The 13,105-nt window shown below is 37.7% G+C and overlaps 1 protein-coding gene across 1 annotated transcript; it reads right to left on the bottom strand.

Annotated features, from left to right (window-relative positions):
* Positions 1–7,975: 7,975 nt before the first annotated feature.
* Positions 7,976–12,374, bottom strand: LOC144444564 (hairy/enhancer-of-split related with YRPW motif protein 1-like). Its single transcript, XM_078134035.1, has 5 exons — positions 12,178–12,374; positions 11,999–12,047; positions 11,244–11,327; positions 10,636–10,708; positions 7,976–9,721 (listed from the first exon to the last, which is right to left on the bottom strand). Exons 1-5 carry the CDS (start codon positions 12,234–12,236, stop codon positions 9,105–9,107), a joined length of 882 nt encoding a protein of 293 aa, XP_077990161.1. The 5' UTR covers positions 12,237–12,374; the 3' UTR covers positions 7,976–9,104.
* Positions 12,375–13,105: the final 731 nt, after the last annotated feature.

The raw sequence follows: 13,105 nt of genomic DNA, 5'->3' as shown, positions 1-13,105 counted from the left end.
TTTGTCTTAGCGTTTTAGCGTATATGTACATATTTTCCACTTTTAATAGTTATTCATATCCACACTGTTTGTGTTTTAACCGAGCTACGTATAACCAAAGCGAATTCCATTGTATAATTTTATACTTATACTTATGGCAATAAAGTTAATAATAATAATAATAATAATAATCATATGAACTTCATGTGAGTTTGATTTACGAGCCACTATACGTCATACATGTGGTTGTCATGGCAGCTAATGCCAAACTTGAGAAGATGTATGTTAAAACAATAACTTAAAGTTAAAGACACTTTATTAGGATTAGCGATAATAAATAAACCATTTTCAATTATTTTGACCTTCGTCGTTTTCTTTCATACATTCATATACATGCAATGATTAATCCCTGCGATTTACTGCTGCAAGTGTATCGATAAATACAAGACCATAGTACCACTCTGGTTACATTTATGTTGTTGGGAAGGGGTGACTTTGTCCTTCGACGATAATTTTGTTTTAATTGTGTTGTCACCGTTGTTGTTTATTGTACTGTCGCTTCTCCACCTTCGTCCTCGTGACGTCATCTCCTATTCATATCTTCCGAATATCTTTTTTTCTAGATGTACTAACTACCACTTCAAAAAAAAAATCTTTCTCCCCACCTAGTACCGAAAGATTCTCACCAAATTGGACAATAAACACCGTTCTCACCTAGACGTTTACAGGTCTGGAAGTTTCGTCTTAGATTGTAAATGCTATTAACAAGATCAGTGAGACTGATCAGACGGTTTCATGTTGAGATAGACACAATAAAGATAACACACACATATCCTTTACACAGTTTCTGCTCTATATTTTATTACATTTGAATTGTTGTTATAGTATTAACAAAATACTGAGCAGACACTGTAAGGGATGTCTATATGTTAACTCGACATCAAACCTTGTGATCAGTTTCACTGATCTCAATTCACCATTTAACAGCATTTGCAAGCTAAGACCAAATCTGCTGTAATTGTTGGTGGCAGTAGTTGTTAAATTTGTTCCACATGTAAGGGATGTTACAATTCTCTACACCTATAGCCACACCTCCTCCTCCTCGGTCAGTTGTTTTCTATCTAATTCCATATTACATCGTTTCAATATACCAAGTCTCTTTTACACTTCTGCATTTATTTCCATCTAACTTTGGTGATTAATTCCACTGTTCGCCATCAAGTTCATTTGCCCTTTTCTTTCATCCAGACATTTTCCTGTACTTCTACGCTGCGTCCTACTTCACTCCATACATTCGAGTCAAACACCCAATCTTCTTCAACTACTAGCCCATATATTCGACTTGAGTATTTGATTACACATATCATTGTGTACAAGAATAAAGTTAAGTTTGTTCAAACAAACGGAGGCAACATCTGGTACTATTAGTTGCAACTTCAACGATATGAAGAAAAGCTTCATGGTAAGTCATCTCATTTCGTACACGAGTGGATGCGACGGTACGCCCTCAAGCCGAGTTTAGAGAAAAGCACGCAGAGTTTAATTTTACCCTTTTTCTCTCTCTCTCTCAGTTTGAAAAGCTGGAAAGTGTGTGCCTTGGGGACTATGGTTTTTATAGTATATGGGATCTTTTTGGCAATACCACGTTGACCACATGCGTGCTGGTACGAATCTGGTCGCAGTGTTACTCGCAGGTGCCAGTGGCATTTCACATGTCTGTCAGCACGGAACTAGGGTAAATGCACACTTGAATGGTCTTTATTTCAATCCGTGTCCAGCATAATACGCGTCACAAAATACTGCCCAACAACGAAGTATACCTACAAAATAGATCCATCGAAAAGTCTTTATAGAGCATTTGATTATCCAGCCTCAATGATACAAAAATTGTTTGTGTAGATAAGAATACCTCAAAACATTTTCTTTTCTTTTCTAACAGTTTGTTAGTAAAAAAACACACAAAGGAAGAACGGGTCCGTTTTTCTCAATTCTCCTGACTCTTTGCATTAAAATCCCACAAGTGTTCCCTAGTATTCATAACTAATGGTTCTAACCTCAAATTTTGAAGAGGCCGCCGAGACCACTTATTCCCCTGTCAAGAGTCAACAAAAGCCCAAGTGATGTAAACTCGTGATATGCTTCTTGATCACGTAATTTACACGTGGCGAGTCAAACTAACTGCTGTTCAACAACTGTGTAACGTTGGCAAACAGTTATACCAGAACACAAGTTAAATTGTGAGGAGTCCATCCAATCTCCAACTTGAAAGCTGTGAAACTTGTGATAGGTTTTTTTTAAAGTCCTGAAATCGTCTTTTATGTATCATTGAAACCATAAAACGTGAATAAAATGCTTTTGAATTGCGTATTTCTTTCGAACTACGGTAATTATAATCCTTCACTTGATTTTAGTACCTACGTTCTGTCGGGCGGGTGTCTTGCTTCGATCGACTTCTGTGGACCATTTGTATTGCCGCAGTGGCCTGGCACTGTAGTATGGAAGGCTTCACGAATATGAAAGGAAAAGAAAGTTTCAGATAGGTGTCCCAACATTCAAGTGATAATGAAAGGGAAATGGTGGACACGTTGGGAGATTTTATTGTAACCGTTAGTGATGCGTTGACAATGATGTAAAACACACCACATTGGAACGATAACGAAACTGTTGTGTTGTCAATAAACATTTTGTTTACTTTTCTCCAGTAGCAAAATCGTAGCAACGGTAGCTAGCTGCTTTTTTACTCGTACAGTGACGGAGATTTATCCGTATAGTGACGATAGCTAGCTACTGTTTTACTCGTACAGTGACAGACATTAATCCGTACAATGATGGTAGTTAGCTACTGTTTTACTCTAGTGACGGAGATTTATTCGTACAGTGATGGTAGTTATTTAGCTACTGTTTTACTCGTACAGTGACGGAGATTTATTCGTACAGTGACGATGGCTAGCTACTGTTTTACTCTAGTGACGGACATTTATTCGTACAGTGACGATGGCTAGCTACTGTTTTACTCGTACAGTGACGGAGATTTATCCGTATAGTGACGGTAGCTAGCTACTGTTTTACTCTAGTGACGGAGATTTATTCGTACAGTGACGATGGCTAGCTACTGTTTTACTCTAGTGACGGAGATTTATTCGTACAGTGACGGTAGCTAGCTACTGTTTTACTCTAGTGACGGAGATTTATTCGTACAGTGACGATGGCTAGCTACTGTTTTACTCGTACAGTGATGGGGATTTACCTGGACAGTACGAGTCTAGCTAGGTGATATACATATGGTATTAAGAAGGTATTTACCTGATCCGCTACAAACTACGCATGCAACAACATACAATTAAGGTCGTACCATGTGATTTCGAATCCTAAAGACGACTTTGTATACAGTATTATGGTGGTTCAGACCAAAAGGTGAAAACTTAAAACACAGCTTTAATCAATATTCGCTGTTAGTCCTTGACCCGCTAGTAGAATGTGGGAACATTGTTATCAGATAACCCCACAGAGAGTTCCTACGTGTGTACAGACACGATCTATTACTTGTATAAAACAAAATCCCGAAAATATTTTTCATTTAAAAATATTACAAAAAGAATTCATTTGTCAACAACATCGTGGCCTTACAATCATGCAGCGTCTGGTGCAATGATTGAGTTGGTTTGCCGGTGCAATACAGAGGAAAGGAAAAACAAGTAGTTTGGAGAGGAACCACCATGATGTAATACTAAGTACTACGTACTAACAATGTCGGCACGACGATGCGTACATTTAGTATCAAAGTCTGTCCTTGTAACACGTTTGTTGAGTACCGCTGTCAAATCTCTCGTGAGAGTTCTATAAAAACCCTTTTCAAATTTACAGTCAACGAGATAATGTTGAGATCTGTTGATTTCGCATATGTCTCTCGTAATAAAAGTTGTGAAGGTAACAGACTGCAGACTTTCAATATATTGTCCCTTTGAACTAGTTACTGATCTTAAAAATCGAGGAGATTAAAGTCCCAAAAGATGAATGGAAAACTCTGTTTATTGGGTTCTGTGTGAAAGTACATAAACTTGAAAATATCATAGAGGTACGATGACTAACACGCCGTATCCAGTACCAGGTGTTACTCGTTATTCATGCTCTGTGTTTACTTGTATCATGGGATTTCAGGTATCGACAGTACCGTGTAACATATTGTAAAGTGTATATCCACTTCTAAAACTTACTGGGGCTTTACAGCCATAAAGTTAGTATGCAATTAGACGAAAGGTTAGGGGAAAGGTTAGGATAACGCCTCCCTGAAACGCTACATACTATGTATATGGTCTTTTAATAGTAATCAAAGATTGGATCAGAAATCACTCGGTCTCACAGTGACTTCTGTCTCTGTCTGTCTGTCTGTCTGTCTGTCTGTCTGTCTGTCTGTCTCTCGCTCTCTCTCTCTCTCTCTCTCTCTCTCTCTCTCTCTCTCTCTCTCTCTCTCTCTCTCTCTCTCTCTCTCTCTCTCTCTCTCTCTCTCTCTCTCTCTCTCTCAAGTTGATCCTTAACGGAAGAAGCCGAAAAAGAGAAGTTCAAACAAACTAAAAGAATGGAATTGAATTGTCAAAACACCTACTTGATACCATGATAATATCCAATACCACCTGGATCACCTCCTCTCCTCAACCCCTCCAATTGCCAACAAAAACATTTTATCATGGTCCTATAGCTCATTTACTGAAATGTTTGGATTTAAAAAAAAAATCTTTTCCTAAAGAGGCATTTCTATGGCACTCTGTGAATGCGGCGTCTTGTACCGTTAATTGTTCTTGCTGACTAACCCTCCTACATTCTCACTCCCCTTTTTCCTCGCTATTTGTTTATCGTTTTTATTGTTGTGTTTGACTTGTTTGTTTATAATTCATAAGTTTCCGGTGCATATGACAACAGAGACTAATAGTCTGTTCACTGTGAAAGGACAAGATCGTTAATCAAAGACCAACTTCTTAAAGTTAAAAAAAAGACAGCTGGGCAAAACTCACATGAAATTAACTATAATAATCTCCTGTCCGGTGAATCTCGGATAACACTTTCCCTGTGTTTAATACCATATGTACAATAGAATCCAGTTAACCTGAAACAGACCGTCATGTAACTCGGCAAAGATCTTACTGGCAATGTCTTACAGAATTCGTACACATATTGTAGTACTATATTACCGTTGTAATCCGTCTCTCAGGTACAGATCATCTACATGTAGTCCACGCAAAGAAAATTTAGCAATTTTGTTAAGATTGACTGTTTGTTTCAGGTTAAGTGGCTTCGGTTGTATCTCAAAAACCGTTGGGATCGCAAAGAAAGGCCGGATTTTACCTTTACGTTAACGTGAACGTAGATACTTTTTTTAGATTAATTTCCATTACTTTTCACAGTTACACCAATTTTTATTAACAATATGTCGACTAACTTTATTCTTGATCACATTTGTTTAAGATGCCCTAATCTGGTTAAAACTGTCCGTATTGCCTCTGCTTTGTTTCATTTTCATACGACATTGACAGCTACTACAAGAATGGTTCCAATAATTAGTTTGGTGATCGGACATAACTTAGAGAGGAGTTTTATTGGATTCATATCACGACTAGCTACTCAGCCGAAGCGATGGTGTATTAATTTGTCAGAGGAGAGATCGTATGACCTTGTTGCCCGAAGCTCATAATGTTATATTAATAGTTTATTCCAGCGACTAAATCCTTTGTTTGTGGTCATGTGTCATTTGAGCTTCTTCGTGAGAACAGACGACATGCCCGTATTTACAAGCATTTTTCTTTCTACGTGATATCACGACTCACTCATGTAACAGCGCCCTCATTATATGCTCATTAAGCAAACTTGGGTATATAACCCTTTCTTCCTTTGTCACAAGTTGTGTTTTTACGGTTTGACGTCGTTATAATTGTAGTTGTTGTAGTAGTTGGTGTTGTTATTATTGTTGTTTAGAGAAAATCTAAGACGATAATATACAAATTAATCGTTAATGTGACCAATTTAAATGTATTGTCTCTGATAGATGATGCGAAACTATCAGTCATGGACAGTAGAAGAGAAGACTAACACAAAGGAACACAAACACACAGATCTAGACAGACGCAGACACACACACACACAGAGACACACACACACACACACACACACACACGCACGCACGCACGCACGAACGCGCGCACACACATATACATACATACATACATACATACATACATACATACACACACATACATACATACATACATACATACATACACACACATACATACATACATACATACATATACATACATACATACATACATACATACATACACACACATACATACATACATACATACATACATACATACATACATACATACATACATACATACATACATACATACATACATACATACATACATACATACACACACACACATTAGCATAGAATGATTCGATTGTTACAGTAGTGATTATTGTTACTAATACTTAGTATATGTATGTGTCCCTCTTTATACGGCATATCATTAGCCGTCTAAGCTTCGACGGATTCCGTTTCATCACTATACATTTATACCCTGCATTTATTTTTGCACAATAGTCATTAGATTTCACAATTTTAACGGAAAATTAGTTCCACTTTTTAGTTTATTTCGTTCGATCTTCATTTCGCCCTGACACCCTTAAATCTCTAAATGATTACAGGCGCCGAATTGTTCACAATTTCCTTAAAATCATCCTGTTCCTCATGCCGTAATATGATCTTTCGTCACCTAGCAATTCATAAACAGGCATTTGGTGAAAGTAGGTCAAAATAAGAGGATCAAATAAGAGAAAAAGTGAGGTTGAATATAAAAAGGTATCAAAATGATGGAGGAGGCGGTTGTACCACAGAAACATCTTTTTCTGTTCCCTATCCATGCCACTATCTCGTGCTAATATAAGTTAAGTTATACACGTACATATCTGGTTCGGTAAACTATATGCCAACCAGAAAGCAATGAGGTATAAGCTCCATGGATGTAGTATTAGTGTCGTCTCGGTCCGTGACATGAGACAATGAGAAGCATATTGACCTACATTCATGAGCACGTACTCTACGTCCGTTGGGACTGGCCCTAGGGGACGGCGGAGGTTACAGAAAAACCGTGGTTTTGTTGAAACTTTCAGTGTCCCCTTTGAGTGTTCAAGAATAAGATCAATAAAACCACTTTCTTCCTTGTCTTTGATAAAACAAAGAAGTGTCTTGTGGATTTAGCCGAAATTCGCCAATAAAAGCCAACCAAACTGAAGAACCGTTATATTCAATTATCCATGGAATATCATTATTGTTCACCGGTCGCTATCGTAAATATCACTCGATCAAAAGTGCTGGTCTGTTGTATACAGCAGGGTTAAGTTATTCAGACAGACTTAATCACATTGGGCTTTATATACTACTTTAGTTGAGGGTTAGAATTAAATGCACGATGACGAAACATCCATTAACTTTTCCAGTGGTGTTTTTTTTTAATTTCGTAATTTCAATATGATTTAAGTGTGTGTCTTACCATACCTATATATACTTTGCTCCTGATAAACTAGCCTACGGAGAAACAAATGGATGATGAATTTGACAAGACAGGATGCATTCCTATTTTTCAGTAGGACGGGTCACCGTATATACAATGTAGAATGTGGTAAAATTTCAACTTTTGAATAGAAAAATCGTGCCCGACCTCGTGTATGTATGTATGTATGTATGTATGTATGTATGTATGTATGTATGTATGTGTGTGTGTGTGTATGTATGTATGTATGTATGTATGTATGTGTGTGTGTATGTATGTATGTATGTATGTATGTATGTATGCACATACGTATGTGTCAATGCATACATGCGACACCCTTTTAGGGTGATTGACTATTTACAACATTTAGAAATGAACTTAAAATAGTTCATATTCTTGGGGAAAATAAGAACAGCACAACAAAGTTTCGATGAAAATTTTCCCTTTTTAATAATAAGGTTTTTCAAACCTGTACATAATATACAAAGACAAAAAGTTTTTTATAAGTTTTAACTTTAAAGTTGGTCTCACAAACTTGCATAGTCAATGTCAGTCTTTTGTTGCCATGGTGACAAATGTTAAGTATGCTTATGCGCATGTGTGGATATGACGACTGTTCTGTATGGGATGGATGCGACGAAAATATTGCAATTTGCATACAAAGACAGTCTCCCTCAGACAAATAAAGTAAGTAAAATCTAACTTGGAAATTCCATCATCACACTTCCGTGAAAAAGTCTAGAAAAATAACTTAAAGCAGTTTTTAAATGTTTTCCAAGCAGAATCAATCAAATACTGTTGAATGGTGTCAGTTTCGTTTTATGTAGACCGGTCTTACGTCATTGTGACGTCACTGGTGCGACGTCTAGTTTTCCGCAAACTTACTGTCATTTACACTATGCTAGGCAGTATTGAATACTTCGTCTACGCTCAATAAATTCACAATTTGCGCAGCTTCGAGCTTTTCTTGGCAGCAGAAAACTAACACAAAATAATAAATAGGCTATACAAACACTGAAAAATAAACATCAACACAAACAATGTTTCTGGATTTGTACATCAACACAATAAACTTAAGGCACTTCATGCCGGATGACGTCAAAATGCGTCACATTATTAGTATCAAAATGTCCTTCTTTTTAAAAAGTTTGGTTGAGTTGCTCGTGGCAAGTTATTTTACATCATACACGCACGCTTTAAAGTTGATGTGGATACTTGAAATCTTTCATATCGGTCCACGAGGGTTCAAAGCAGACGTTCGGTTGGTTGACACACGCGCTGGTCGACCAACTTTAGATGTTATACATCAAATCGTTCCCAAACTAGGGTAGGAATCCCCGGTGGATGAATACAAGTTTCACTTGCAACGATTATAGGCTCTCCTCCTGACGTTTTGCACTTTGAAAGAGTTGGTGCGGTGGGCACTGTTCCATGTACGTAACAAACTAATTCCTTTAACTCTCCTGGATGTCCTTCGCACTTTTGATTTCACTGTCCAAGAATAATTCTTGAGACATTTTCCATTAAGGATCACACAACTTCCATACAGTTTGAAAGCGTTTTTTTGGTATGTAATTAATACACAACTTCTGTGCCCCATGGTCGATACGGTTTTGAAAGGATGGCTGCATGTGCTGAAGTGTTAGGGCTGAAACCGTTCGGAGAAAGTACTGGAAGTGCATTGATGGAAACGGGGAACTGTGTGTGTACTGTCGGCACACTTCCTAACACCCCCGGAGGCGAAATTTGAGCAATGTTGCTACTTGTTACCGTGGGTGCTGGAATTGCGGTACCTGGTAGTCGTAAGTGGCATGATGTTGGGAGGGATGCAGAGTCGGGCTGGCCGCCCATTCCTTGCTGTCTGACAGGTTCTGAGCTCGGTGCTGCTACTGGTGGCATCGAACTCATGTGAGGCTCTGTTGTATTATGTTGACTAATAACCGTGGTGGGTGGAAACTGACTATGGTGGGAAGATACGTTGTTCCAAGCCTGTCTTCTCTGAGCTTCTTGTTGCGCTGAATAACACTGCAGATGGCTCATCAACCTTAAACGTAGAGGATCTTGGATATCCAAGCCTTCAACTGTAACTAAGTAACGGGCGACTTCAGCGGCACATTCTCTGAAGCCAAGGGCCCGATAATCCATAGCATATGCATGAGCATCTCCATATGGGTGGAAAGAGCCATCAATACCTTTTGTGAAAAATGAAAACGACGCTTATTAATCATAAATTTAACGTTATGCAATATCATATTAAAAAGTATTCGCATGTTTTAAATAGTGGTGAGGTGGTTAATCATACATGCATTTATAGTATCACCTTTTAAGTATTATTTCAACAAATTACTCTAGTTTTCATAAATCAAAACCCCTTTTATTCAGTCTCCAGACTAAGATTTATTACAGTATTTGTCAAGATTTGTACCTCGTATTTTCACCTACGAGATGAGAACAATGGCATAGGCGAGCCCGCCAGGCAAGTACTAATCCGTGTGTAGGCAGGTGCCACGCTCCACTTGTATGTATGCAAGTATACAAGTACTGTAAATTTTCTACTACGGCTTTTATTTCCCGGTATGTCACTACCTGCAAGTGTTTCAACTCACCGTCGTACTAGTATACTTGATGTATCAAAAAAAGACTACAGGTACAGGTGGATGGTGTGACGGGTCGTGTCGTTGTCGTGTCGTTGTGCTGTGTGTATGTGTGTAACAAGTAGCCAACACACGAACTATTTATGTAATTACACCCCGCGACTATGAATGGGTGTAGTATTATAGCCTGTGGCATAAAAGGCCACAGAATGAATACACAATGCGAGGTATCAGAAGCGCTATGTCATTTACGCATTGATGGCTAATTGCGCCATGCCCATTCACTCCACAAGCCTTCGTGCTTTAGCGTATTGTCTCATACATTTTCCCACGCCCGCAGAAGCCATCGAAACGAAAGAAACCTGCACACAGACTGCCATACCCCCTCAGCTACTCTGATAATCTTAGTGCAAACACTCCAAACGTCCCAGACATAAAATGATAAATTCTAAGCCAAATAAAGCCCGCACTCCGTAGAAAACAAATATTGTAATTATGCATAGAAAGCTTACCTTTGGCGTGCAATAACTTTAAATGATCAACTGTCATCTGCAGAATCTCTGCCTTTTCAAGTTTAGCCGAGCCCTGCAGGTAAAATACAACAAATTGTTAGAATTCAATAGTGTAAGATTTATGGGTTTGTATTAATTTTTTTTGACTCAGAATGAACATAAGTAAAAATTATAATAATGATAAAATTATGAAATTAAAAAATATTTTAAATCAATAAATACAACTATTTTAAAGTAATTGCAAAACAACACTAATAATAATAATATAATAATAATAATAATAATAATATTATTATTATTATTATTATTATTATTATTACAAACATTTTTGTATTTCTGTAATCAATTATAATTTATTCAAATACTATTTTAATATTCATTATTTTGTATTGTTGTGTATCACAAAATTGTAAGTGTTTTATTTTTTTTTAGAATCTTTCTGATCTTCGATTATAATAATTTGGGGCACGGGTAAATATGAGACTTGAGAGTACTTCAGGTCTAACTTCATTTTTTTTTCAAACTTTCAATAAAATTTGTGATCGTGTTCCAGTAATAATTATTCTGTTTCGCTATTACGTAAAATTGTCGGTCGTTGTTATTCTTACCTGTTTTTCAAAGGCAGCCGGAACAAGTCGACGAAGCTCTGATAAACTGTTATTAATTCTATCTCTCCGCCTTTTCTCAATAATCTGCGAAAAATTACACACATCGTAAGTGATTAGTGATTGTCAAATTACTAACACAACAACATGAACAATGATAAACTAATAAAAGTCGATAACTGTATACCATATAAAGTTAAAAGACAAGTCCTTGCCAATTATTAAAAATATAGATTTTCCACATTCCGGGAATTCTCAACATTATTTTGATTATTACAGGCAACATATTTTTCTTACAAGATGGTTTAAGTGATCCGAATGGGGATTTTTTTTCTCGCGACCTTTCGCCTCCATTTACATGATTAAGAGCTTCCTGGTTCAACAGCTGATTGGAGTGCATTTTTACTGGATGGCTCGGTATATGACATAGAAATTCCAGAAATTACATCCTACTCATGCATATAGGAATACTTTTATACGCACAATATAACAACATTGTAACATAATCGCTAGTGACCGCGAAAAATTACGCTGTCATCGGTAACAGAGTGAGTGCATACCTAGCAAGCATAGCATGGAGTCTTAACGGTTTACACGTACACACTTATCCACCAAGAAATGTGCTCTTAATCACCCCGTCCATGAACCGCAAAACAAACACAAAATCGTGGCAGAAAAAATATTTTTCATGCAATCACAATTTGAAAAAAAGTAAAAAACAAATTGGGGGAAAAAACGAAAAAAATTATTAAACTTACCCCTCTCCGTTTCTTGCGAGAAGCCATTGGACAAGATTGACTTGGAGAGCTGTGAAGATACAATAAGACACACGCGCCACGATTAACATCAAAATATTTCAACTCATCTTAGGGCGGTTAGACACGTGTCGGAAAACTAGAAAAAAAATCAAACTTCCTAATACAAGTCATTTCCGTACCTCTTGTTCATTTCATCAAATATGTCATCACTTTCTGTTTCGCTGAAATTTCTCTTCATTTTTCCTGTAGTTGAAGTTTCTGTTCTGGGGAGCAAGCAGGAAATGCGTCTTCACTCTTGGATGATCGTCTCTCAAATGCTGACATTCGTTCCCACGCTTGGAGCTCAATAAAAATGTTGGAGTGTGTGAAATTCACTCCTACCCAGCGGGATAACACCCGTGATTGACAGGTCATTTGCTGGTCGACATGCAATGTTGTCAATTTCACGCGCCATGATTGGTTCACGCATGACCAGGTGATCGGTCAGCCTGGTAACGGTTTCAAGAGACACCTGAACGACTGTCCATATGGTCGCGTGCCATTCTTTCAGGGCCACTGTAATTATTAAGTACTCAAGGGGTGAGCCCCGCATGTGAATTTGTGTGCATATTATTTTATCAGAAATAACTGGAACAAATCGTATATCTTATGTCACAAATGCTTGTCATTACTTTATTGGTAAGTACCCGTACCATAAATAAACTACGCAACGCTATGAGAACACTTTTTTGTGTCAAGTTCTGGATGTTCGAAATTCACATACACCCTCCGTAAAATTCAACGGTCCACGTAACGGTTAGGGGGTCTTAAAACCGCAGACTCGCTAATAGACGCGCGGCATGCACGCGTACTATCGTGGGAAACTACACAGCTTTAGAAAATTAACCAATGACATGATCGTAGAGCGACTTTTTGTCTGACAAGTACTTTTCGCTTCACCGACCACTGGTACGATTTTACCGTGTGAACGTCTCATAGAGGCTCCGAAATTTGTTGTGTGTCACCAAATACGACTGCGTTTAGCCACAAAAATGACACAGAGTGGATACATAAGAACTGAACTAACTCGCTGTCCAAGGTTTTTCACCCAGAAAATTCGTGGAGTTC

This window comes from Glandiceps talaboti, chromosome 13, assembly GCF_964340395.1.
Source record: "Glandiceps talaboti chromosome 13, keGlaTala1.1, whole genome shotgun sequence".
NCBI classification, from domain to species: Eukaryota; Metazoa; Hemichordata; class Enteropneusta; family Spengelidae; genus Glandiceps; species Glandiceps talaboti.
Note: the sequence above shows the minus strand (reverse complement) of the source record. Positions and strands in the feature narration are given on the sequence as shown.